This window comes from Drosophila mojavensis, unplaced genomic scaffold (assembly GCF_018153725.1).
Source record: "Drosophila mojavensis isolate 15081-1352.22 unplaced genomic scaffold, ASM1815372v1 contig_136, whole genome shotgun sequence".
Classification (NCBI taxonomy): domain Eukaryota; kingdom Metazoa; phylum Arthropoda; class Insecta; order Diptera; family Drosophilidae; genus Drosophila; species Drosophila mojavensis.
In genome coordinates, this window is record NW_025318667.1 from 388,903 (window position 1) to 413,756 (window position 24,854).

Consider the following 24,854-nt stretch of genomic DNA (forward strand, 5'->3'; position numbering starts at 1 on the left):
ACCCTCTCGTGCTCAATGTTCTTGCTCAGCTTTTTCAAGTACTTGCGCAACGTGTCCATCGAGGGCGATCTGAACAAGCCAAACATTGAGTTCACTGCCGACGGCGATCTCAAGTCTGCCGAGCTCAAGATCATGAACCTGCGACCCAGCGCCAACAATAAGAATCTCGTCTGGGAGGAGGTAAGTGAGACGCATCCTGCATGAGCCCTCACCTCCAGCTTAGAGAACTTCACACTTCAATGACTTGACTTTCCGAATTGTTTCTCTCTCTTTCTCTCTAACGCACTCACTGTACAATTCACATCCATCCACAATCCTATTATCCAACTCACTCGGAACGCTTTTTGTGCAATTGCAAATCGATTTTTTTGTTGGGTGGGGGCTGGGTGTATCATCCACGCACGCACAGATCGGTGTGTGGAAGTCGTGGGAGACACAGAAGCTCGATATCCGGGACATCGCTTGGCCAGGTAACTCGCACGCTCCGCCGCAAGGTGTGCCCGAGAAATTCCATTTAAAGATCACATTCCTCGAGGAGGCACCCTATATCAATCTGTCACCCGCCGATCCAGTCAGCGGCAAATGCTTGATGGACCGCGGTGTGCTGTGCCGTGTGGCGGCCGACCATGAAATGGCCGCCGACATCGATGTGGGTCAAGCACACCGCAACGAGTCCTTCTATCAGTGCTGCAGCGGCTTTTGCATTGATCTACTCGAAAAGTTTGCCGAAGAATTGGGCTTCACCTACGAGCTGGTACGGGTTGAAGATGGTAAATGGGGTACACTTGAGAATGGTAAATGGAATGGTTTGATTGCCGACTTGGTTAACCGCAAGACGGACATGGTACTCACATCTCTCATGATCAACACCGAGCGCGAAGCAGTTGTCGATTTCAGTGAGCCGTTCATGGAAACAGGCATTGCCATTGTTGTGGCCAAACGAACGGGCATCATATCGCCTACGGCCTTTCTGGAGCCGTTCGACACGGCCTCCTGGATGCTGGTAAGTCTACAGAGAGAACACAGTCTGACTCTATGCTCCGGTAAGTCCTTACTCGAAACTACTTTATGCGCTCTCTTTCTCTCTCGCTCACGCTCTCACTGACGCTCACGCTCACGCTATCTCCTGCTGCGCCTTGGCTTCGGACGTACCTGCCACTCCCATTTCCCCCATCCCATTCCACTCCCCTATTGAATACAACAGGTGGGTATCGTCGCCATTCAAGCAGCCACCTTTATGATTTTCCTGTTTGAGTGGCTATCGCCCAGCGGCTACGACATGAAGCTCTATCTGCAAAACACGAACGTCACGCCCTATCGGTTCTCGCTGTTCCGCACGTACTGGCTCGTCTGGGCGGTGCTCTTCCAAGCCGCCGTGCATGTGGACTCGCCGCGCGGCTTCACCTCGCGCTTTATGACCAATGTGTGGGCTCTATTTGCTGTTGTCTTCCTTGCCATCTACACTGCCAACCTGGCGGCCTTCATGATAACCAGGTTGGTTGACCCTACTCCCCTCTGGAGTAGTCTGCTCTCAATTTGATTCTCTCTCTTCCGTTTGCAGAGAGGAGTTCCATGAGTTCAGTGGACTCAACGACAGCCGCTTGGTGCATCCGTACTCGCACAAGCCCTCGTTCAAGTTCGGCACGATACCCTACAGCCACACGGACTCTACCATACACAAGTACTTTAAGGACATGCACTACTACATGAAGCAGTGAGTAGCGTCTCTTGGGGTCCTCTGATGCACTTCCTTCTGATCCCCGCTCCGATTCGTTTGACAGGTACAACAAGACGAGCGTGGCCGATGGCGTTGCCGCCGTACTAAACGGTAACCTGGACTCGTTCATCTACGATGGCACAGTGCTGGATTACTTGGTTGCCCAGGATGAGGACTGTCGCCTTATGACTGTGGGTAGCTGGTACGCAATGACAGGTGAGTGTGATTCCCTTTCCTATTCCCTTTTCCCCTGCCTTTCATTTTGCTTGTATTATTGGCTTGCTTATTCATCCTTGTGTGTGGTTGATCCTATCTAATATTTCTTCTTAATCACGCTGTCTTCCGTTCTTTGTCTGCTTTCCTTGGTTTATGTACCGTTTATGCCTTGCCTTGCTCACGCTATTCCTTCTCTCTGTTTATCCCTCTGCAGGCTATGGCTTGGCTTTTAGCCGCAATTCCAAGTACGTACAGATGTTCAATAAACGGCTGCTGGAATTCCGAGCCAATGGAGACTTGGAACGTTTGCGTCGCTACTGGATGACAGGCACCTGTCGGCCGGGCAAGCAGGAGCACAAGTCCTCCGATCCGCTGGCTCTCGAGCAGTTCTTGTCCGCCTTCTTGCTGCTAATGGCTGGCATTCTGCTGGCCGCGCTGCTGCTGCTGCTCGAGCACGTCTATTTCAAGTACATACGCAAACGTTTGGCCAAAAAGGATGGCGGTCATTGCTGTGCCCTCATCTCGCTATCCATGGGCAAGTCACTCACTTTCCGCGGTGCCGTTTACGAGGCAACAGAAATCCTAAAAAAGCATCGCTGCAACGATCCCATTTGCGACACGCACCTGTGGAAGGTCAAGCACGAATTGGACATGTCCCGGCTTCGCGTGCGTCAGCTGGAAAAGGTCATGGACAAGCACGGCATCAAAGCGCCGCAGTTAAGGTGAGCCCACAAGCCCACAAACCCTCCGGTGAATGCCCTGAGCTAGCTAACACTGAAAACCATTTTAGGCTAGCCTCCTCGTCGGATCTGCTCAATCATCACCATCTCAAGGAACGTCCGCCCTTGCTGGGAAACCTCAGCTTGGCTGCCAGCGCACAAGATCTATACAGGTGGTAAGTTTTTTATTACAGTGAAGCTCCCGCATGCTGCTAACCCTCTGTCCCTCAATGTTGTGTGTATGCTCGTGAAGGAGGAGGCGAGAGAGAGGGAGTGCTTAGTCCGTTGAGTCAGCAATTCAATTAAGCGATTGATTAGAATAACAGAGTTCGGTGCTGTTGTCTTCCGCATCTTCCGTTCCCACTTCCAGTAAAAATGTATGGAAATTACTTTATTAAATTAACTTATCTACTGCTTCCGGGGGCAGTCAGCCAGGCACCCGGGCAGCTAGCCCTGGTCCCAGCTGAAGCTGATCCGGCAGTTCCTTTTGCCAGTGGAGTCGTTCACACACATTTGCATATCATTTACAGCAGCCTCCACGACCCACGACCCACGACCCACGACCCAGCCCCACCCCTTTCGCATGCAACCAGGTCAGTGACTAAAACCGACGAGATTAGCAAATCAAATCGAAAAAGTTCCTTTTCATGTTGTTGCGAAATCGATGCTGGCTTCGCATCCATGAGAAAAGCCACGCTGCCAGCTGTATCAGAGCCACAAAAATTCATCAACCATGCAAATCCGTTTAGTTGCGACAAAAGTTTTATTGTGACGCGGACATTCACCAGAAATGTGTAAGCAGGGCTTACACTGGTTTCAAACAGCATTTGGTATGTACTGCGGATTAGCGAGTGTTCGAATTGCTACAGCTTTAGCTGCGGACGATGGCCGGAAACAGGAAGTTGCACTTAAGTCAAATTGGCCATTAGTCCAGTTGGGGTCATGACAGATCCATCTGTAGAGCAGCTAAACTTTAACATTATCATCCATCAATCTAAGCCTAGAGCCCCTTGGGCAGCCAAAGAGAGAAGAACTCTGCTAGGTAGATAGATCTCTGATGTTATGCCGGCTAATCGGCCAATTTGTCGAAACTTCCTCCCGCATTAGGGCGAACGCTTTTGGGTTTGTTTCTCTGGTTTGTGGCTTAAACAATGAACAGCATTTAGCCAACAAATTGGTGATGCTCTCAACTGGATAAAATCTTGAAATGGAAAGTTGGCCAACTAATTTGCATATGAACATGTGCTTAGATGATCTCCGTGGCCTGCGCAGGGGGTCGGGTCACTTCGCCAAAATATGCTGATGCATAATGTTTACGTTTTCTGCTCACGCATCAGATTAGCCTCGCAGCGCCAAGCCCTTCGTATACCCAGCTAAAGCAAATGCGGCGAGTGTATATTGGCTCTGAGTGCGGAAGGGAGGAATCCTTAAGTAAGATAAGAATTCCCCTGAGATGAGCTTTGATAACTATTGATATTTCCTCAATGTCGATAAATATCGATATATCAAAAAGACTTTCAAGACAGAAACAAGTTTGTAATACGAATTGCTGCGATGATTGGATACTTCAGCCCCATGAAGATGGGAAAGACTCTTACGCTTCTATCTATATCATTTCCAGGTCTTGTAGGTTAGGGTATCTGCCAGTCGGGCTGCTCTTCGAACCGGCTCGACATGTTTTTTATTTGTTTGATGATGGACGTGGACGTGGGGCTAAAACTTTTCTGCAAATTGTGCAAATTAAGCGCTTGAATAAAAACCGCCAAAAACTTTGCGGAAACAACAACAAAACAACAGCAAAGGGGAAAATATGAATGCATTTGCATATACGCATACATATGTATGTACAGCGTACATTAACATATATGCATATGGATATGAATATGTATTTATTGATATTCATGCCACGTGCTCGAAACTTTTCACTCGCACTCCAGACAAGCCAAAGGGTCAGATAAATGCTAAAAATATCCTTTCTGTGTTGCTGCTACTTTGGGGCCGCCCAGATACCTGTTGTTTCCCACTGAACTGAATCCGAATACAGTGGCAACCGATAGAAAGTGTGAGTCCCAACTCAGAAATACCCTATCCACTGCAGGGAGATGTTCAATCATTCAAACACACCCAGACACACTCACACATTGAAGCACATTGAAGACCTGGTGATTGCAAGATTTCTACTACTTAATGTACTCGAGTCATTGGAAGGTTCCCCAACGTTCTCAGCACTTCGAGAAGATATCCCATCTTATCTGTCCACAACAAGGGCAAAGTGTGCGAAGCTGTTGCATGGAATGGACTAGAGGGTAACCGATAGTCGATCCACACTCACTCTTATTGCATTGACGTAGGCAATAGCTGTCGTGTTTGTATGCAGGGCATCTGCTAGTCGGTCCTGCGAGTCGCTGACCACTTTCTGGCATTAGTTTATTTACTTGCGAGCCGTTGGGTACTGCACGCGCTCTCATTGCGCTCATTGATTGATGGTGTTCAATCGCACTCTGAGCAAGCTCTCTCTCTCGCATTACATCAATCTCTGGCCTCTCTCCTTCTCTCTCACTCTCTGTCTACTTGCAATAGAATAGTTTTCGCATGACCATGGGATGGACCACTGCAGTGACGAATGCTCATCGATTTATGCACTTGTGTGTCCCTAATGAAGCACATTTTCAATTTATTGCACTACACAGATACTATATACATACTATGTAAAAATGTTGCCATGTTTATCGCATATATGTGTTGGTTGTACCACTCGCATGATTGATATACATATATATATTCAAGCAAACCTTAAACTCTATATAATATGCTAACTTTTTGGAGTGTAATTCTCTTGTTTTTACTGCTGCGGCAACTGCTATCCATCTACATCAATCAATGGCCAAACCGACGTCATCGAAAGGTCTTACAAGACGGAAATAGCTGAAATGGAGACGGTGCTGTGAAGTGTTTACCAGGCATCATCTACATTTTTTTCTCTAGCCACGTCGATCCAAATACTACAGTAAATAAGTTCAGCGCAACCCATATCCATCCCAGCCGAAACCAAATAGAGCTGCCAACTGAAGAAGCACCATTCATCGTCACATCCCAACCGAAACTAATTTACATATGATGTAAGTTGTTCAACTCAGTCCACATCAAGCATAGCCAGAAAGCAGCAAAAGAAACTCAAGCAATAATTTAATTGGATGCCAAGTTCTAGGCATTGCCACTAAGACAGTTGGTTCGTCAATCATCGTCAATCGCAGTCAAGTAAAACTCTTGTAATTACAACAAAATAAAACAATTTTTTTTATATCTAACATAAAAAATAAACCAAAAGGCAAACTTATGATATAAGCAGTTCGGATCAACCCGCATCAATCAACATCAATCAAAGCCAAAATGAAGAACAAGCTGAATTAGCAGCGAAGCCAAAGTCAAATTTATACAAGAAATACAACTAAAAATTAACAACACTAAAAATAAAATGAAAAACATATGCATATATATATAAAGTCTCAACAACACCCTTCATATATATATGTATATATATACACAAAAATATATAGATGTATATTTAATCAAAATGTTTCAAATAAATGTAAACTGAAAGCTTTTTAAAAGTTAAAAAATAAAAACAAATTTAAAAATAATTAAAGCCCAAAGCGCCTCACACAAAAATAAAAATAAAAATAAAACACATAACAGAAACACAAAATGTTAAAAAGAAATAAAATATAAATTTGCAAAAAATTTAAGAAATAAGTTTTAAATGTTAAAAAAAAAAAAAGAAAAAAACAAACAAAACCAAATGGTTTTTTTTTTTTTTTTTTGCTCGATTGAACTGTGAATGTTAACAACAAATTTTTTTTAAGTATTTATTAAATTATATACGCCAAACTATATATATATATATATATATATATATAGACATATATATATAGACGCATATATATATGAAAAGTCGAGCTGGAAATCGAACTGCGAAAACTTGCAGTGCTAAATTGAAAAAAGCAAATTAAAGTTGTAATTGAAATTGAAAATGAACTCAAACATAAATTGAAACATAATATTTAAAATGAAAATTCCATTGAAATTGAAGCTGAAACTCAAATTGGACGAAAGTTGAAAATGAAATTTATATTCAAATTAAGGTTCAATTGAATTGAAATGATGATTGAAAATGACAGCTTCACTTTAAATTGAAACTGAATAGAAATTGAACAATATTGAAACAAAAATTGAATTTGAGTTTCAACGTAAGCTTCACATTGTAATTGAAATTTGAATTTAAAATGAATTGAAATCGAAACGGAATGAATTGAAGACGTACGCATTGCTAAACATATACACACTAAACATATTTATATATAAATATATGTATTTACTTAATTATTATGATTACGATATGAATGTTATTGCATATACACGTACATATACATACATTTATTGATATACATGCATACATATATGTGTATATACAAATATATATATATACTTTTCCCCTTTTTTTGTGGATAAAAAAACCAGAACTTTAAGAGGAATCTTAACATTAAAGGGCATTTCCAAAGAGCTTTTTCTTTAATTTCATTTTGCCCTATTGTTCAATACTTTTTATATTTTTGATTTGGGGTCCCATTGGCTACTGAATCAGCCAATTTAATGCTACTTTAGTAATATGCTTGGGATAGTGCAGAACTTTTCTCTATGATTTGCTAACCTTTCTCATCTACCAACACTGCTCAACAGTCAACAGCACTGGTCAACACTGCTTGGACTTGCACATGCATTTTTAACACTACTATGTACTAAATCTTAAGTTAACCGTGCTTATTGACAGACTGCGAATTCGAGGAGCGAGTATATCAAACTTGACTTTGATTTTCATTTCCGCTTGATCTGGGTTATCAATATATACATATGTGTATATTATATTGATATATACATATTTATATACATACATATATTTACAACAAAAAACATAAACAAATAAAATAAAATCCATTGTTAAACATTAAATACTTAGAAAACTAAATAAAAAAACTAAATTTAAATAAATGAAAACAATTTTAAACAAAATCAAAGCAAAAATTAAACAAAAAAAAGAAAAAAAAAACTAAATAAAAAAAATTAATTCAATGTTTGTGTTGCAAATCGTTTTGATGTCTCTTCTAAATGTTTTTGAAGCTTAAAGAAAAAACTTAAAAAAACACGCTTAAACTAAATATAATAAAGAAACATAAATTTAAATTAATATGGATGCTTCTTAAAAACGAAAAAAGAAGCAAAGAAAATTAAAGAATAATTGAAAGGAAATGCAAACAATGTTAACAGTAAAAAAAACAACAAATAAAAAAAACGTTTTTAGTTTTATTTGCAAAGAGTGATTTTTTGTAGTAAAAAGTAAACAAAAAATATTTTATACACAACTAAAATGCAGAGAAAAAGCTAAAAAGAAAAAAAAAAACAAAAACACAAAAAAACCAAGAAAAAACAACAAACCAAAACAAAATAGCGAAATGTTAATTATTACGTATATATTTTTTAAGACAAATTGTTCACAAAAAAGAAGACAAAAGTAAAAACTAAAAACCCAATTTAGTATTAAAAAAAAAAAAAAAAAAAAACAAAACAAAAACTTTACGAACAAATTAAAACAAGTAAAACAAGTTAACATTACATTGTATAAGTAGTTAGTAATTTAACACTAAAGCAAAAAATAAAAAGAAGGAAAAAACGTAAGCTAAGCGAAATGCAAATGTTTTATGTATTATGTATACAAAATGTTGTTTTTTTTATCATTATTATTAAATGTTATTCAGTAACGTGAAAGAGGAACCACCCACAAATACACTCAAACACAGTCAGTCACAAGCATACAAACATATACATATATATTCCTTTTAAACTAAAAAAATAAATGCCATGAAAAAGTAAAAACTCAATAATAATAATTATAAAAATAATAATGGAAAAAGAAAGAATGGATAAAATCTGCAACGAAAATGTATGTTCACCAAAAAAAATTTTTTCACAAAAATTACACAAAAAGAAATTGTATTGGCAAAGCAAAACAGAAATGAAAAGAAATCCCATATTATTGAATATGCATTTGATGTGGTAGTCAAAAAAGGCGAAAACACGTACATTTACGTATATAAAAAAAAAAAAAAAAAACTTGCAATAAATGTGTATACAGAAAACCGAATTTTACATTAATTTCAATTAAAATAGTGGGAATCTTAACGGGTTTTAGTTATAATGTTCATAGCAAATAGCTTGCTGTCACTTACATTGCTGTTAATTCAAGTCATCAGCAGACATTCAAATTATGGAAGTATCTGACATATTAATATCATAAAACTCAAGCCGAGAGCTGAACAGACTAGTTCAATAAAAGATATTGGGAGTTTAACCATATTACCATAGTCAAATTATAAATTAAATAATAATGCTATCGAAGTTTTCCTAACAGCTATAGCAGCCAACTTTGTAGCACTCGCTGACTATCGGCATACATTAACCAACACTTATTAAAGTTAGAAAAGATGGAAAGTGTTATCGATGTCTGGCAATGTACGCTATTCGATATTTTTATCAGTTATCAACACTTATTCAGGCCTAGTGGCATTCGCGATGTCCACCACTCGTCCATTTTGTCAACGCTCCCAGCGGCATCCACAACGTGAGTAAAGTGATTTTTCTTTTTTAGTTTAAAAAACTAAATTTTCATTCTTTAAAATTATTCTAAATAATACAAACTGCAGTACAGTTGCAATTCAGATTCATATTTGGTTGTTTAATATTTTTTGCATTTGTTTGTTGTGTTCTTTTGTATAGTGTGGCACGTGTGCCTTCTTGAAGTTAGGTTATGTTGCAAAGTGAAGCTAAAATCTTAATTTCAATTGAATTAATTTGTTTTTCTTGTTCTGTTACAGGTTTCGTAACTCTTTCACGTTAAAATGTCGGGAGGCTTAGATATACTGTCCCTCAAAGAGGATGACATTACCAAAATGTTGGTTGCCACTACTCACCTGGGCTCCGAGAACGTCAACTTCCAGATGGAGCAATACGTTTTCAAGCGTCGTGCCGATGGTGTGAATATCATCAATTTGGGCAAAACGTGGGAGAAACTGGTTTTGGCTGCACGCGCCATTGTGGCCATTGAGAATGCATCCGATGTGAGTAACAAATGAATTATACATATGTATTTGCTTATCGATGGTATGCTTGTTGCGTTTGGTGCACATGATGAGATTTATCTAATCTTTCGGGTATGAAATTCAATGATTTCAACTTTTCAACTGATACGCCCAAACACAGCATACATACATTTGACTGGCCACACTGTAAATGCTGTGTCTCTGCTATTTGAGTAAGCGGCGTTATAATTTCGCATTTTGATTGCAGGTCTTCGTCATCTCGTCGCGTCCCATTGGCCAGCGCGCTGTGCTGAAGTTCGCCAAGTACACGGACACCACACCCATTGCTGGCCGCTTCACGCCCGGTGCCTTCACCAATCAGATCCAGCCCGCTTTCCGCGAGCCACGTCTGTTGGTTGTCACCGATCCCAACACCGATCATCAGCCCATTATGGAGGCGTCGTACGTGAACATTCCCGTTATTGCGTTCACCAATACGGACTCGCCATTGCGCTATATTGACATTGCTATCCCATGCAACAACAAATCGCCCCATTCGATTGGTCTTATGTGGTGGTTGTTGGCCCGTGAGGTGCTCCGTCTGCGCGGTACCATTTCTCGCACCACCGAGTGGCCCGTAGTTGTGGATCTCTTCTTCTATCGCGATCCCGAGGAGGCTGAGAAGGAGGAGGCTGCAGCGGCCAAGGAGCTGCTGCCACCACCCAAGATCGAGGAAGCCGTCGATCATCCCGTCGAAGAGACCACCAACTGGGCCGATGAGGTTGCTGCCGAAACTGTCGGCGGAGTCGAGGACTGGAACGAAGATACCGTCAAGACATCCTGGGGCAGCGATGGCCAGTTCTAAAATGTTCACCCGGCCAAAAGCGGCCTAAACGAACTGTCAAGCATAAATAAATGCCAACATTCATTTCTCAAAAAACAAAGCACATGTGTTTCTATTTACAAACAAAAGATGGCGTCAGTCGGCTGTGAGCGAGGTAGTACTAATATTGACCTAAGGTGTCATGCATTAGAGCAGTGCGGCAACATGCACAAAAACGTTCCAAAAGACGAAATTACGTCGGATATATGTATGTACATTTCCATCAGTCAAGGGCTATATTTGTAGTTTAGCTTAGCATTTGTACATATGAATATTTATAGCAATCTAAAAGTAGTTGCTTCAAAGGAGTGAGTGAATGATATTCTGAGTTCAGCAAATGTGTCGAAGGTATTTATAAAAACCTCCCACATCTACTGTTTTCATCCATACTTATAGTATGTAGTAGTGTGTAGCTTGAGTCAGTAATTGCTTGCTTCTGCATTTCATAGCTTGAAGTAAGGCCAGCTGATGTGTCGAAACCTTTTGGGTGTATACCCAGCGAAATAAGCGAATAATTCCACTATTAAGGATTTCGAATACTTCTAGAACAACGTTGATATATATGTATATGTATGTTCGTATATATTAAAAAAGTCGTTACAGTATTAATAAATTTATTTTATTTTTTTGTTTTGCTTTATACAAATAGAAAACAGTTAATCATTGCTTAGTTATATAGATATACAAGAGCTCTACAATCCAACAGATTGAGACACAAAAAAAAAAGATAAATACACACACATATATATATACTATATATAATTATGTTAACTAGAACTGCGAATACCGTAAACCCAAACTGAATAAATGAAAGAATGATCAATAATATATATTTATATACATATAACTTCTGAGTCTCGCTCTTAATTATATATTAAAAACAATTACACAAATTTTAATGAGATTTGTTTAAGGTTCAAAATCTGTTCTATATATCTGTTCTATATAAGCAATGATTCATTAGAATATCGGAACTCAAGAGAAAAAAAAAAAAAACAAAATATTATTTAGAAAAAATATATATGCGTGTATATGTGTGTGAGTGTGATTATTATTATTAATATTATTATTATTGTTTTTTTTTTTTTTTAATTATTATTATTATTTATTGTAATTTAGTTATTTAAATGGATTTGGACGAGCTTTAAATTCCGTCATTTTGCGCAGTTCCTTAACTTCCTCCATTTCTCGTTGCTTGCGTTGTTCGTCTTGCTAGAAGAATAGAAGAGATAAATCATAATTGTAGAAATTGGAACAAGGATTTAATTAGTTTACTTAAATCAGGTTACTTAGGTAGAGAAATGTCCTTACTCTCTCTCTCTCTCTCTCTCTGTCTATCATGTTATTTTTTAATTAACTGGAGTGTACAAAAGCTCCTCTTTTTTCATCCCACTCCACCACAGCCCCGTTCTACATATACGCAAATTGAGTAATATACTCACTTTATGCACTTTGCTCTTTCGGCTTACTCGCTCAATTAAAGCGAATAGTTAGGTGGATCATTCATGTGATGAATACCTGAAGTGATCCATTGAAGGCAGAAGACAGGCAACACAGAAATGAAACGAACCGTACAAAGCACAGTGAAAGCTCTGAGAAGGCAACAAGCAAACGGCAATCTAGTTTCGGACGAATCTGACTAACAGAATAGGAATTTTTAGTAAAAAACATATCCGAGTGTTGCCTTCAGGTGTTTCTGTGCACGCAAAATAACTTTGAGCTCTAGCTCCAGCTCTGGCGCACTTTGGCTTTGCTGGCAGCGAAGAAAACATGTAATCAGCTGATGCTAGGTCTGGTCTCAGACATGGAACATAGTTTTATATATATTCATTTATGAGTAACAATTATGATTGCATTTGTATTGTGTGTCAATGCAAATGAGTTGAACGAAATACAAAGAACTACATCAATGTATCAGAGTGAGAGAGAGAGAGAGAGACAGTGCATGTGATGGGCGAGTCGGTGCACGTGTGTGTGTATGTGAGCGCGTGTAGTAATATTGTGTGTGAATGAATGTGTAGATTGCAAACAAATAGAACAAAATGCAATATGCAAAACAAGCTTGAATGATGACAGTGCGACCGAGATAGCGCATGTGCCTGTGGCCTTGCATGCTCTATGCATGCATGAACTGCAAAGGAGTCCAATCGAAAGGAACAGTTAGTAAGCTGAGAAACAGAGAGCGCGCAAGAGAGCATGTGACAGCAATTAGTATGTGTGCGTCTGCATGCATGTGCCAATTCGCTTCGTACGTACATATGTATATGCATATGACAGGAAGAAAGCAAGATAAAAACAAATCACATATACATAGATCGGCTGTAGGACAATTTCGCTAGAGCTGAGAGGCGACTTCGATATGGGAGCTTTCGTGGGAGAGTTGTTATACATATTTTATTAACCTGTTATATGAGGCAGCTGCTATATGCAAGCTATTAGACATATTTGTTTAAGCTGTGTGTAAAAAGTGTTATATGTAAACTGTTATGTGAACCATATCTTTTGCTAGACTTCGCTATTTTGCCAGTTTAAAAAAGTTATACCTATGCTTTTATATGCCCTAAATAAACTGTTATGATGCATCATATACTTATTTAGCCCAATCTCTAAGACAGACACAGGAAATGTATATACTCAATGCTCGCTCATTGAACAGTGTATAACAATTATCTAGCAACAGCAACAGCGGCAACAGCAGCCACTGAAGCTGATAAGATTAGCATAAAACTTGAAATGGAATTCGAGGCAAGCAAGGCAAGGCAAAGACGTATGCGAATCATCATATCAAATATTTTCTTATACGCAACGGACGTGGACAGAGAGAGCTCTATATGTATATGTGCATATCCCCCTGTGTATGAATTTGCGTATGACTCCCCCTCTATCTATACATATACATATATATGATTCTTGAGTAGTACCAGTAATCCAGTTCGCATTCAGTTTGCCAGCATCGTATTCTGTTTTGTTTTTCTTCCAAAACTGTTATACACAGCATTTGTGGCTTCAGGCTCAGCAATTGACTGAAGCGGGGGCAGCGGCGGAGGCGGTGGCTGTGGCAGGTGTTGTTGTTGTTGTCGTTGCTGCAATCGCTGATGAATTAGCCGTCTGCTCATCCGCCGTGGACATGCTGTTGTCGCCGTAAAAGCGTGGCTCATCATGCGTCTCAGCCGAACCCGGCAGATCCTCGTCGGTATCATCGTCATTCGAGCTGTCCCCTGCTCCACTTATGTTTAGCTTCGAGGCCCGCTGCTCCACGGTGCCGTCCGGATCGGGAGCGTGGCGCAAGCGTTCGTAGCAAGCATCGCACACCCTCAGCGCTTTGCCAGTTTGCTGGGGCAAGAGGAACTTCTTGGTGGAACAGGCGGCGCAAACGACAGCGCCGCAGTTTCGGCAATGATGACGCCGCTGGACAAATGTAAACTGCGTCTTCTTGCAGTGCATGCAGACGCTGGCCTCGGCATCGGGCACCCAAACAGCGGCGTGGTTTCCCGGCGGTTTCTTGCCGCTCTTGCGCAACAGATCCTCCACGCATTTGTTTATATGGGCCATCCATTCCTGCTTCTCTGTGCTGGTGGCGGCATAGACGACGAAGGACTTCGTCGTGGTGCGTATGTACCAGCCATTGCGGTACTGCTGGTTGTCGGGTATCGAGTCCAGGGAAACCTCCTCGAGCGGCATTATATGCTGCTTGTTGTACTTTTTCTTGCCAATCACAATGTTGCCATAGACCAGTATGTCGTTGAAGAGAAAGAATTGCCGCGACTTTGGACGTTTGCGGCACATTTTGGTCAGAACACCTTCGCCGACTAGAACACGTCCGGGTATCGCCAGCGGCACACCGGAGCTACCAAAGCAGTTCTCGACGGAGGCAATGCGACGGGTGTTCAATTCCGAGTTAACGAGACGATCAACCATTTTGCTTCTTCTTTTCTCTTGCTTGCTGCAGCGAAAGTGGCGCCACCTATCCGTTTGGCCAAAAGCTTTGTTTACAGTTTAGAGTTTACAGTTGTTTTTTTTCTCTTTTTTTCTACAGACTGTTGCTTCACTGGCCGTGGCGTACTTCAACTGTGACGACGACGGCGACGGCGACAACTAATGTTGTTTTTGTTGTTGTTGATGTTGCTCCAAGTATGTGTATGTGACTGTGTGTGTGTGTGTGTCCACATATATATATTTATATATATATTTATACTTATATATCTGTGTTTGTGTGTGTGAATTTGGGCGCAGCAGCTGCTTTGTGTCCTTTTTACTATAATGTCGAGTTTTGTGCTTCGTTTCGTTGCTACCGAAATTTCCTTTTTTTTTTAGTCACGCGTTGCGCCCTTTATGCAATATATATATGAATATATATGTGCACAATATAACTGTTTTCTACGCCGTCCGTTTACCGAAACGTCATGACTCACACCACACACAAACAACAAGTATGCATACATACATATGTGCACAATATGCAGTAGTACACGAATTAATATATAATTTTTTGCTTTTTTTTTTTTTTGATTTGTGTTTCTCTTCTTTCTGTATGGTTTCACTTAGAGAGCCTACTTCAACTCATGTAGTGTGTTGACTTTTCTTCTTCTGATTTTTTACTCAACTAGCGATCAAATTAAAACTGAGTTGCTCAAAACTTCAATTTCGCCTCATCTGCTGAATGGCAGCTGCTAACGCAACAATGAGTCGCTGCATAGCTATGTTAACGCAGTGTTGAGCACTAATGCATAATTATCGCAGTGTTGCATTGACCACAACATGCAACACTGTGCAGTGATAGTGTGTGACCAGCCCATACAATTTTCATTTAATTTTGATACCAACAGCTCAATATTTACCTGTTTCTTTTTCTCATCCAGATTACACTGAACAACATTATTATACTCGCGCCGTTCGCGCACGCGCTGATCGGCACGCAACTGAAATGGCTTCACTTCGGCGAGGCCAGCTCTTCGTAAATTTCTGGCATTGTCATGTTCCTGTTGCAACAATTTCGAATTCTTGGCGAGAGAATTAAATAGATGCTTTATGATAACAATATCAACATTTGTGCATTTGAGTCTTACCTCTTCCCTGCTTTTTCGCCGCTGCAAATGCTCGTAGGAATGCTTTAATGTTTCTGGCGTCACAGGCACTGTTATCTTATGGGTAACTATTGTGTCCGCCAAACGTTTGTGCAATGCCTTAAAATTTGGCACCGGTTTGCTGTGGAACTCACGCGCCTTACGCTCCTCTTCCTCTCGCTGGCGCATAATCATCTCCCGCTTCATCTGATAAACATCCTTGCATTCGTAAACCCTGGGCGCCTTTCCGGCAGACACTGGCTCGCTTTGATTTTTCGGTTTGGGTGTCCAGTTGAGTTTCAGCCTGGGCTTCAATCCAAGTATCTCATTCACCTCCATCTCCTGGTCACTTATTGATTCTGCTTGTTTGGGAATCGGCAACGATTCCACTTTGTCTCCTTCGGCTTGATGGGAATCTGTTGACAAATCCAATTGCAGCTGTAACTGAAGCTCAGATTCAATGTGTACTATATAATCTTCATTCAAGTTTTGATAAGATGCGGATTGATCCTCTTTCTCCTCTTGTTCAGCTTTACCATCGCTGGTATTCCCTTCATTTAAATACGGATCACAAGCTGATTTATCCTCTGGTCCATCCTCGCCAAGCCGTTCAATAGTTCGCAGCTTTACTATATCTTCTACATTTAAATTCTGATCACAAACTGGTTTATCCTGTAGCGCATTCTCGCGAAGCAGTTCAGAAGTATTTAGCTTTACTATGTCATCATCATTTAAATTTTGGTCACAAACTGATCTATCCTGTTGCTCCCGCGTCATCTTCTCATTGTTCCAGTTCAGTTGATCGCCCATGTTTTCCTTGTTGGAAGTGGAAGCTAGCGCTAAACAAATGATTATATATGGATTACAACATTGAATGTAAATTGAACCACCTTAATTCGTCATACCGCTCAAATCGTTTGAATATTCCATTTTATAGTCGGCCGTCTTGGGTTCATTCCAGTCGCTATTCAAATTTCCACTCTTCGAATTATTATAATTATCCATAAAATCTATTGTATCACCCAGCGCGTTCGCCTTGTTTGAAGAAGCAGCTGCTAAAATGGCGCATTTTTTTGTTGAGTTAACTGTAAATTGTATGTAAGTTTTATGTACATACCAAAGAAGTTTTGCGAATGATCTAAATTATAATCGCCAACGCTTATTTCGTTCCAGTCGAAATCGGTCTTCTTGTATTCGTTATTACTTATATTAGCCATATTACTGGATAAGTATAACGCGTCGCTAAAAATTCAAACAATACGAAAACAAAGACAAGCACACTTTCAATTTATAGAGTTGCTCAACGAGTATCGATAGTTTGAGTGCGGATTCATCGATTAAACGGTTGCATTTCAATTTCAGCTGCAAGTGATCAAAACAGGATGATCATGATTGTTAAAAATATTTTGCTATGTAACGAACTACAATGTCGAACGTTTCAAATTGGATGCTTGAATGCTAATTGAAAATTCTTAATAGCTATTTGCCAGAGATATACAAATAGATCAATCTGTCAATCGCTTGGATATATTTGAATTTTATTATAACACCTAATAAATTACAAAAAATATAATTAATATACATAGTAAGTGTATATGTTTGAAGTAACTTAGTACGCTAACAGTCCATCGTACAGAACATCATTTGTTAATATATGTAAAATCTTTTCGGGTGGACTCAGTCTTCGCAAGCACCATCCAAAATGGGCGCCACTTGAATTATATAATTACGTTTGGTACGCTGCGAGCTAATGCTAATTCCGACGAATTATCGATGAATCCAATAATGGAACACCCCTAAAAGCGCATACCGCCAAGTACATTTGAGCGTTTAGTTTTCCTCGCACTCGAATCGCCCTTATGTTGGCGCTTGCGCGGCAGCAGAAGAGGTGAATTATCATCTATGGCCGGCTGCACTGCATCTTCATCGCAGTCATCGGTGTTGCTGAAGAGCGTTCGACGGACGCTCCGAGGTGCCGGCACCTCGCCTTCATCGTCGGTTAATACATTTCGTGCGCTTCGCATCCGCGAATGACGTTGCACAGTGGGAGTCCTAAGCCTCACCTTCTCGTAGACAATCAGGCAAATGTCACTAGAGGTATCATCTTTGTGTCCAAGTGTATTGCCACGATAGCCTAGCGTTAATGACATCTGACAGTTTCCGCTTAGTTCAATGCCGCCGTCGCTATGCTTATGCGATGCCTGCAGTGATCCGCTGGCTGTGATACAGTGCATCAGCTCGATGCCGTCAGCCGGTGCACAGCGCGGGGGTGTTACCAATTGTTTGACACAGATTGCACTTGCAGTCTCCTCCTCCTCTTCTACCTCTTCGTCGCTTTCGGCACGCAAATGCATCGATGTGGGCAACACATCTGGCTGCTTAAATCGACTGCGCAGCAATTGAAAGCTACGCCTGAAGCGCTCTTTGAGCGCGGATTCCTCTGATTCATTACATTGCCGCGCATCCAAAAACTCCATATGATTATAGCGTCCTACGAGTTGTGCGCGCATATAACTTGATACAGGTCCAGCGCCCTTTACGCAGCGTCCGAGAAAAGATAAAATACAATCATCGGACAGCTCCCTGCGTATTTGGCCATCTTCCATGCATTGCAGAAACCGTCGAAACAATTGGCTGGACGACACTAAGAGGACTTATGTACATATAAAACGAATTGATAAAACCACTTTATTTATTTACCTGGACGCTCTGCTGTTTCTTCTTCGTGCATTTTGAATGAGTTTCTTAACACAGGCAACAATAAGCGAAATTAATGTTTGGTTGATGCGCTATGGGGAAACAGCAATGTTGCATGTGTACGAATCGCGATCTCTATCGATTAATATTACGCGTATCGATGTATCTATTTTAAAAAATATACTTTTATTTATTGAGAATTGAAAGTGAATTGTTATGAATATTTTACAATTCCACTTTGACTGATCACCCCTCTCCCTATATATATGTATACATATATGAAAGTGTATATATTTATTCGTGATATAAAGATAGTTTAATATAAATAATAGTCAAAAAAATGCATTTGTAAATTTGCTGTATGCCAATTAAAATTGTACTTTATAATCGTTTAGTTTTTGCTTGTACTTGAATTGCGGCGACCAATCGATATATTTTAGTTATATCGATCTGTATATTTATATTTCAAAGCAAAAGTATGCCCTGACGCAAAAATAATATACTGACTGCATGTATTTAAAATTCAATTTGAGTTATCAGACTTATAATATTATATATATATTCAATTTTTATGAAAACTAAAAATTTCTTTACGAATCGCGCACGATATATTTATACCAATTTTTTTGTTTGAATAAGTTTCGATATGGGCGCCAACAATAGCAAACCACAAACTGTGCAAATACCAAATACATCACCATTTCAAATCAGCCGGGAAGTTTTGGAGCGCGTCGAGAAGGCAACCAAGGCAGAAAAGGGGCCCGTTGCCGTTACAAATCCAGTTCAAGTATCCGTTGCTTCCACCTGTGAGCAATGTAATTGTAAAAGTGCAGCAGCTGGAGATGCAGCTGGAACGAGCAGCAGCGATGAGATGCAAGCTTATCAGCAAAAGCAGATGGAAATCTCTTCATCGTGGGCACGGCGCTCAACTGAAATTGAGGAGGCACAATTTACTAAAACATTAGATCGTGTGCACAATTTGTTCGGACAGCCAATTAAATGGGCCAAGGCCAACGAGTGCTCGGCAGATATCGATAAAATGGAAAAGCAATTGATAAGCTGCTATCGCCAGTACGGCAAGGAGCCGTTGAAGTGCGCTGCCTTGGCAAAAACATATCACACTTTTGTCTTCAATAAACAGGTGGCCGCTGTTCAGAGCACAACGCACGATGTGCAGGATGTAAAGGGAGGCGATGCTAACTGATGCTTGGTTCCTCTTGCTCGATCCCCAATACACTAAAACGAATGCGTGTTATTGAAATATCTTGGACATTTTAAATATAACGGTCACATTTAGTCTATATATCCGATATGACCAATTATTTAGTATTAAAAACGCTCGCAACAATTTAGATCATACTTGTAAGGTATCCAACCGTTTAGATCACCAAAATTTGTGGAGCTTTCAGCTATCAAACCACTCAATTTAGTTCTTTAGTTCATCATTACATACACACACAGACTTAGAGGGCTTCAAAAGCTCTCGCAGCTTTCAGCCATCAGCACGCGCACACAGCTGACGCAAAACATTTTTGTTATTTAGTTCATTGCAGTAAGCAGCGCAACAGCGACGTCCTGGCGTCTCTGGCGTCCTATGCACATAGTACTAAAAACTGACATAACAATAAGTTTAATTCATTTCTAACTTAAGCAAAACACACATAAGCATACGCATGTGTGTGTGTTCGCTTACATATGTGAGTACGCGTTTTACAAGGTGGCAACACGACGGCCAAGGCTTTTCTACATAGATACACACATATAACTTATCTGTAGCTTATCGCGCTTGTAAATGCCGATTCGCATAAATCTGCAGAGCAGCATCCAAACACATAACACGCATATTAGCTGTGCGTAAGTGTGACTGTGTGCATGCGTAACGTTTGTTATGACACAGGCAAAGTGCCGCCCCGTTAGCAAATCTAATGTGCTGAAATCGATCACTTTAATATGTGCATTTCTACATGTGTGCATATGAATAACAAGTTTAATAATAATTCATGGCAATTATATCCATTGAATTGCTGTAAGCACCTACACACACACACACACATACATATACACATATACATATATGTATATAAATAGCAACATCCCCATATGAACATGCATATGTAAATGTGCTTCGCCAATTTCCTAAAAGGCAGCATTAATAAATAAGCAAGTTTCCCGGTAGGAAATTTGCTTAAGACTTTGGCCATATTGTATCATTTTATTTTTTGACACATACAAATTTCTATTACAGTGTATTCACACACCCTTGACATCCGCTACGTCCGTCCCCAACTGTCAACTGCCAAAAAAAATTGAGGAAACGGAAAAGCTTTTGCACGATCGTGCAACAAAATGCATTTTCAATGACAATTGTATTATTTAATTTTTTTTGGTCGCGAACTATTTGTAGCTTTCAGTATGCGTGCAACCATAGTGACATTTGGTCGCAAATATATATAAATTTGTTAACAAATTTAAGTTCAAATACAGTGAGAATAAGTGCAGCATCAAATTGCGCGCCTGCCTTCACGAAACAGCTGACAGCACAGCAAAACCAAAAGCAAAAGCAAACACAAAGACAAACAAAAACGCAAGTACAACTCAATACCGCAAGCTTCGGCACGCGAGGCCCAGGGGTCAATTGCATGCACGCTTTTCATTCTACACATGCACACATATATACATATGTATATGTGCATCTGTAGTATAAAGGGAGATATTTTTGTATATAGTATACATATTTGTGGATATATACATATGTACGTTCAATATAATGTCTATTTGAATGAATAAAGCTTCTCCTGCTCCCCTCTGAGCCAAATGTTTCGGCCTTGACATATCTTAACGAGGGAAGGGTATAATTATGAGCCATATGCTCAATTAGGCATGATATATTGTTTATATTGATGTGTGTGTGTCAATGTAGTCGCCGTCGATGTCGACCTCGTCGTTGTCTTTGCCTTTGCCTTGCCAACGTGTCTATTTAACGCTTTTGCTCCTCAGTGCCTGCTCCTTAGTTTAGTTAGTGTTTAGACTGATTAAATGCCGGCTAAACTGTTGTCAAAAATGCACCCCATGGCCAAGGGCATGATGACCTATGCCCTGCTGTGGCCCACGGGCAGCCTCATCCAGCAGACAATAGAGGGACGCAATTTCAGTAAGTCCACAAGGGATTGCTCCAAGATAAATCCAATGTCCATTATCTATTATCCAATATCCAATTCCAATTTTCCTTCCCTTCCCAGAGACATACGATTGGGCACGTGCGCTTCGCTTTAGTCTGTTTGGCAGCCTCTATGTGGCGCCCACCCTCTATGGCTGGGTGCGCCTCACCAGTGCCATGTGGCCGCAGACGAATCTGCGCATTGGCCTGCTCAAGGTGAGTAAGAGTGCTGCCGGATCGACATGGCTGACAGGTTGCCAAACTTCTTAACTGAACATTCCAGGCCGCAACGGAGCAACTGTCCTATGGCCCCTTTGCCTGCGTTAGCTTCTTCATGGGCATGAGCCTGTTGGAGCTGAAGACCTTTCAGCAAGCCGTTGCCGAGACCAAGGAGAAGGCCCTGCCCACATACAAGGTTAGCTGGCTTTGAGGCCGTAGCCGCACGTAGTCAGTATCTAACTTGGCTTCATCCTTGACAGGTGGGCGTCTGTTGTTGGCCCATTATACAGACCATTAACTTTTCGCTAGTACCGGAGCACAATCGCGTTATCTTCGTCAGCTTTTGCAGCCTTCTTTGGACTATATTCTTGGCATACATGAAAACGCAAAAAATGGAGCCGGAACACGAACAGGTACAGGATAGGGAGCAGGGAAAGCATCCTCAGCCAAAAGAGATCGAGCTGCTTATATAGCTGTTCTGTTTTTTGATCATAGAAGAGAGGAAGCACGCGAAGAAGTTGACCCAGTGCAGCAGCTACAGGGAAGGCAGGAGATGCAGATGAGGCTAGGGAGACAGCAGCAGCAGCTATCAGAGACCAAACAGGATGCGGTCCTTGTTTTCATTTAGGAACCCAAGCAGCTCTGACATTTTTACTTGTTATTCCATATATAAGGGCAGGATTAGGAGTAGACCATCTTCCGCTTGGAGCAGAAGACAGCTAGAAGCAGGTGCAGCTGCTGGAGACCAAATGTAGACAGCTGCGGCTGTTGCTGTAGACCGATTCAAGACTTTGCTATTCTATTGTATATAAAAGGGTTTGTTTTTAATTTAGAACAAATTGTTGTTTAGGTGAATAAAATGCATTTAAGTACAAACGTGTTAATTGGTGTCGAGTGGAGGTGGCTCGCGTGCCACAATCAGGTTGCCAATCCAGAGCCGTGAATGCTGTGGGTCATGCCGACCCACTGTCTGCCGTATCCAATCAACGTAGGCGGAGACTTCGGTAAAGACGCCCGGGTAGGGTGGACGTGTGCAGGGCTTCACACTCCATGAGACGATGCCGATTTGGGTGTCCAAGGCGGGCAGCAGCAGTGGGCCACCCGAATCGCCACTGCACTGACCCTTCCAGCCCTCGGGCAGGCCAGCGCAGAGCTGGCTCCGATGCAGCTGCGTCTGATGACGCCGACTGCACTCCTCGTCGCTGAATACGTGCAGCTGCGCCTTCTGCAGCTTCACTTGCAGCGCGCCTCCGGTCTGCAAAGTGGAAAGAAGGAATTGATGGTTAGGGCACGAGGTCAGTGATGATGCTGATTACGAACCGCATTCAAGCCCCAGCCAGCGAGCACGGCGCTGCTATTCTCTTCTATTTGCTGCAGTGGCTCGGGCAGCCGGACAGGCTGCACACTGCGGCTATAGAGGATGGGCACCTTTAGCTGCAGCAGCGCTATGTCATGTATGTACTTGTCCTCCGGCTCGTATCCGGGATGCACGTGTATGGCCGCTATCCAGGCCAGCTGGCTGGCATTGCGGTCAATTTGATTGCTACCATACTGCAGATTCAACTGCTCCGGCTTCGAGCCACGCACGCAATGCGCCGCTGTCAGCACCCAGCGCGAGTTCAACAATGTCGCTCCACAAGAGTGCGCGCCCGTTTTGGCACGGCGCAGTGACAACTGAAGAGGAAGAGAGTGTGTGAATAGAGCTCCTCTGATAATTCATTGGATTTTCTTACGATATAGGGAAACTCGCCTTGGGCAGCTAGCGTGCCATTCACTATCTTGCCATCCTGCTGATCTTCTGCCGCTCCTGCTACTGCTTTATCATGATTCTCTCCTTCTGCTACTTCTCCATTGGAAACATTGCCGTGGCCACCCTGCAGTTCTTCTCCTGCTCCTGCTTCTCCTGTAGCCTCTCCGCTGAGCAGCAATCCAATCACAATTAGAAGCAGTGTACACCAAAGGCGTGCCATGTTATTTGATTAGAGCTTGGCAGACAGCCATTGCATTTATTTAAGCCGTCTCCCAGCGGGGCTTTTACGCTAAACTAGTAAGCCCGCATGCTAGTAGGTCAATTGGCCTTTGGGTTTCTGCAAGCTGAAGGCGTGAATTGATTAACATGTATTTACATTAATTACGCATTCAATCACACACAGGCAGGGAGATGGCTTCCTCAGTGCTGTGGCAACAGCTGAAGAGCTTCATCGTGCGATATCCCATTGCGCGTGGTATGATATCGTATAGCTTGATCTGGCCCACGGGCAGCCTGATACAGCAGACATTTGAGGGCAAGCGTTGGGGTGAGTTTCACTCATATACGAATAATATACATGTCTAAAGTGGATATGTTTTCGATGCAGGCAATTACGACTGGTGGCGCGTCTTTCGCTTCAGCATGTACGGTGGATTGTTTGTGGCGCCCACGCTCTATGGCTGGGTGAAGGTAACTTTGCAGTTACATTGCCGATTTCTATGTATATCGGTTTTCCTTCACAGATCTCCAGTGCTATGTGGCCACACACTTCGCTACGCTATGGCGTTATTAAAGCCGCCGTAGAGACCATTTCGTATACGCCCGCCGCGATGACCTGCTTCTATTTCATCATGAGCTTGCTGGAGTCAAAGACGGTGCAAGAAGCTGTCGCCGAGGTTGGCAAAAAGTTTCTGCCCACCTATAAGGTATTTATTCCAATAATTATATATGTACTATATACGTATATCTTTTTTTTATACCAATCAGGTCGCTTTAGCCGTTTGGCCTTTGGTAGCCACCATCAACTTTTCGTTGATACCTGAACGGAACCGTGTGCCTTTTATTAGTGTCTGCAGCTTGTGCTGGACATGTTTTTTGGCTTATATGAAACACTTGGAGCACCATGAAGTGGATCAAGTTATTTAATTGTGTTTTACTTGTTTGTTATTGTAAATATTAGCTTTAATAAAATAAGGAAGATAAACTACTGGTAAACTAGGCTAAAGTGTGGCCAGCGGATCTAAAAAAAAAAAAAAGGACAAGAAATATACTGAATATCGATAAAACAACAAATATCTAGTGG

General features: G+C 41.4%; 9 protein-coding genes across 24 annotated transcripts in view; 5 read left to right on the forward strand and 4 right to left on the reverse strand.

The window, feature by feature from the left end:
* Positions 1–6,128, forward strand: part of LOC6585739 (glutamate receptor ionotropic, NMDA 2B) — a 29,740-nt gene extending 23,612 nt beyond the window's left edge. For 9 of the 10 annotated variants that reach the window (XM_032732799.2, XM_032732801.2, XM_032732802.2 and 6 more), the window contains exons 4-11: positions 30–180; positions 410–1,003; positions 1,205–1,494; positions 1,562–1,714; positions 1,782–1,933; positions 2,148–2,655; positions 2,724–2,828; positions 5,558–6,128. In XM_032732799.2, the coding sequence (XP_032588690.1) occupies positions 30–180; positions 410–1,003; positions 1,205–1,494; positions 1,562–1,714; positions 1,782–1,933; positions 2,148–2,655; positions 2,724–2,828; positions 5,558–5,600 (1,996 nt within the window). In that variant the 3' untranslated portion in view covers positions 5,601–6,128. The remainder of the gene's footprint in view (positions 1–29; positions 181–409; positions 1,004–1,204; positions 1,495–1,561; positions 1,715–1,781; positions 1,934–2,147; positions 2,656–2,723; positions 2,829–5,557) is intronic. The other variant, XM_015161007.3, reaches the window with a different exon arrangement.
* A 3,105-nt stretch (positions 6,129–9,233) lies between these two features.
* Positions 9,234–10,726, forward strand: LOC6585737 (40S ribosomal protein SA). The gene is made up of 3 exons (XM_002011328.4): positions 9,234–9,325; positions 9,579–9,821; positions 10,051–10,726. The coding sequence occupies exons 2-3, from the start codon at positions 9,603–9,605 to the stop codon at positions 10,645–10,647; spliced, it is 816 nt and encodes a 271-aa protein (XP_002011364.1). The 5' UTR covers positions 9,234–9,325; positions 9,579–9,602; the 3' UTR covers positions 10,648–10,726.
* A 1,013-nt stretch (positions 10,727–11,739) lies between these two features.
* On the reverse strand, positions 11,740–17,039 carry LOC6585735. 2 transcript variants are annotated; one of them, XM_015161005.3, is made up of 5 exons: positions 16,846–17,039; positions 16,634–16,780; positions 15,732–16,567; positions 15,504–15,665; positions 11,740–11,877 (listed from the first exon to the last, which is right to left on the reverse strand). In XM_015161005.3, exons 1-5 carry the CDS (start codon positions 16,943–16,945, stop codon positions 11,785–11,787), a joined length of 1,338 nt encoding a protein of 445 aa, XP_015016491.1. In that variant the 5' UTR covers positions 16,946–17,039; the 3' UTR covers positions 11,740–11,784. The 2 variants fall into 2 exon arrangements, with proteins under 2 accessions (XP_015016491.1, XP_002011362.2); XM_002011326.4 differs by having other exon boundaries at positions 16,634–16,783.
* Positions 13,587–15,344, reverse strand: LOC122756692 (pleckstrin homology domain-containing family F member 1 homolog). The gene has a single exon (XM_044011660.1). The coding sequence runs from the start codon at positions 14,581–14,583 to the stop codon at positions 13,678–13,680; it is 906 nt and encodes a 301-aa protein (XP_043867595.1). The 5' UTR covers positions 14,584–15,344; the 3' UTR covers positions 13,587–13,677.
* Positions 17,040–17,233: 194 nt separating the features above from the next.
* On the reverse strand, positions 17,234–18,665 carry LOC6585734 (cell cycle negative regulator roughex). Of its 2 annotated transcripts, none has more exons than XM_044011661.1 (2): positions 18,429–18,665; positions 17,234–18,381 (listed from the first exon to the last, which is right to left on the reverse strand). In XM_044011661.1, exons 1-2 carry the CDS (start codon positions 18,457–18,459, stop codon positions 17,525–17,527), a joined length of 888 nt encoding a protein of 295 aa, XP_043867596.1. In that variant the 5' UTR covers positions 18,460–18,665; the 3' UTR covers positions 17,234–17,524. The 2 variants fall into 2 exon arrangements, with proteins under 2 accessions (XP_043867596.1, XP_002011361.1); XM_002011325.4 differs by having other exon boundaries at positions 17,234–18,372; positions 18,429–18,662.
* A 271-nt stretch (positions 18,666–18,936) lies between these two features.
* LOC6585733 lies at positions 18,937–19,730 on the forward strand. Its single transcript, XM_002011324.4, has one exon. It carries the CDS (start codon positions 19,072–19,074, stop codon positions 19,627–19,629), a length of 558 nt encoding a protein of 185 aa, XP_002011360.1. The 5' UTR covers positions 18,937–19,071; the 3' UTR covers positions 19,630–19,730.
* A 228-nt stretch (positions 19,731–19,958) lies between these two features.
* On the forward strand, positions 19,959–24,040 carry LOC6585732 (mpv17-like protein). 3 transcript variants are annotated; one of them, XM_015161001.3, is made up of 5 exons: positions 19,959–20,122; positions 21,423–21,576; positions 21,665–21,798; positions 21,866–21,997; positions 22,062–22,274. In XM_015161001.3, the coding sequence occupies exons 2-5, from the start codon at positions 21,462–21,464 to the stop codon at positions 22,272–22,274; spliced, it is 594 nt and encodes a 197-aa protein (XP_015016487.1). In that variant the 5' UTR covers positions 19,959–20,122; positions 21,423–21,461. The 3 variants fall into 3 exon arrangements, with proteins under 3 accessions (XP_015016487.1, XP_043867597.1, XP_043867598.1); XM_044011662.1 differs by lacking the exon at positions 19,959–20,122 and adding an exon at positions 23,955–24,040 and having other exon boundaries at positions 21,033–21,576; positions 22,062–22,214; XM_044011663.1 differs by lacking the exon at positions 19,959–20,122 and adding an exon at positions 22,297–22,389 and having other exon boundaries at positions 21,033–21,576; positions 22,062–22,214.
* LOC6585731 (trypsin-1) lies at positions 22,675–24,042 on the reverse strand. Of its 3 annotated transcripts, none has more exons than XM_002011322.4 (4): positions 23,953–24,042; positions 23,535–23,895; positions 23,122–23,475; positions 22,675–23,056 (listed from the first exon to the last, which is right to left on the reverse strand). In XM_002011322.4, exons 2-4 carry the CDS (start codon positions 23,769–23,771, stop codon positions 22,682–22,684), a joined length of 966 nt encoding a protein of 321 aa, XP_002011358.1. In that variant the 5' UTR covers positions 23,772–23,895; positions 23,953–24,042; the 3' UTR covers positions 22,675–22,681. The 3 variants fall into 3 exon arrangements, with proteins under 3 accessions (XP_002011358.1, XP_032588709.1, XP_043867594.1); XM_032732818.2 differs by having other exon boundaries at positions 23,949–24,040; XM_044011659.1 differs by lacking the exon at positions 23,953–24,042 and having other exon boundaries at positions 23,535–23,914.
* LOC6585730 (protein sym1) lies at positions 23,963–24,758 on the forward strand. The gene is made up of 4 exons (XM_015160999.3): positions 23,963–24,098; positions 24,159–24,241; positions 24,295–24,477; positions 24,539–24,758. The coding sequence occupies exons 1-4, from the start codon at positions 23,963–23,965 to the stop codon at positions 24,695–24,697; spliced, it is 561 nt and encodes a 186-aa protein (XP_015016485.1). The 3' UTR covers positions 24,698–24,758.
* Positions 24,759–24,854: the final 96 nt, after the last annotated feature.

Bases quoted from the DNA above. Each gene is read 5' to 3' on its own strand.
- LOC6585737 (XM_002011328.4), top strand. From the start codon at position 9,603: ATGTCGGGAGGCTTAGATATACTGTCCCTCAAAGAGGATGACATTACC. The intron at 9,822-10,050 runs GTGAGTAACAAA...TTTTGATTGCAG, and splicing joins CCATTGAGAATGCATCCGAT to GTCTTCGTCATCTCGTCGCG.
- LOC122756692 (XM_044011660.1), bottom strand. From the start codon at position 14,583: ATGGTTGATCGTCTCGTTAACTCGGAATTGAACACCCGTCGCATTGCC.
- LOC6585735 (XM_002011326.4), bottom strand. From the start codon at position 16,945: ATGGCTAATATAAGTAATAACGAATACAAGAAGACCGATTTCGACTGG. The intron at 16,568-16,633 runs GTATGACGAATT...TCATTTGTTTAG, and splicing joins ATATTCAAACGATTTGAGCG to CGCTAGCTTCCACTTCCAAC. The intron at 11,878-15,503 runs GTAAATATTGAG...CTATTCTTCTAG, and splicing joins TGGATGAGAAAAAGAAACAG to CAAGACGAACAACGCAAGCA.
- LOC6585734 (XM_044011661.1), bottom strand. From the start codon at position 18,459: ATGCACGAAGAAGAAACAGCAGAGCGTCCAG. The intron at 18,382-18,428 runs GTAAATAAATAA...TATGTACATAAG, and splicing joins AGAAACAGCAGAGCGTCCAG to TCCTCTTAGTGTCGTCCAGC.
- LOC6585733 (XM_002011324.4), top strand. From the start codon at position 19,072: ATGGGCGCCAACAATAGCAAACCACAAACTGTGCAAATACCAAATACA.
- LOC6585732 (XM_015161001.3), top strand. From the start codon at position 21,462: ATGCCGGCTAAACTGTTGTCAAAAATGCACCCCATGGCCAAGGGCATG. The intron at 21,577-21,664 runs GTAAGTCCACAA...TTCCCTTCCCAG, and splicing joins AATAGAGGGACGCAATTTCA to AGACATACGATTGGGCACGT. The intron at 21,799-21,865 runs GTGAGTAAGAGT...TGAACATTCCAG, and splicing joins TGCGCATTGGCCTGCTCAAG to GCCGCAACGGAGCAACTGTC.
- LOC6585731 (XM_002011322.4), bottom strand. From the start codon at position 23,771: ATGGCACGCCTTTGGTGTACACTGCTTCTAATTGTGATTGGATTGCTG. The intron at 23,476-23,534 runs GTAAGAAAATCC...CTTCCTCTTCAG, and splicing joins AAGGCGAGTTTCCCTATATC to TTGTCACTGCGCCGTGCCAA. The intron at 23,057-23,121 runs GTTCGTAATCAG...TCCACTTTGCAG, and splicing joins CTGGCTGGGGCTTGAATGCG to ACCGGAGGCGCGCTGCAAGT.
- LOC6585730 (XM_015160999.3), top strand. From the start codon at position 23,963: ATGGCTTCCTCAGTGCTGTGGCAACAGCTGAAGAGCTTCATCGTGCGA. The intron at 24,099-24,158 runs GTGAGTTTCACT...TTTTCGATGCAG, and splicing joins ATTTGAGGGCAAGCGTTGGG to GCAATTACGACTGGTGGCGC. The intron at 24,478-24,538 runs GTATTTATTCCA...TATACCAATCAG, and splicing joins AGTTTCTGCCCACCTATAAG to GTCGCTTTAGCCGTTTGGCC.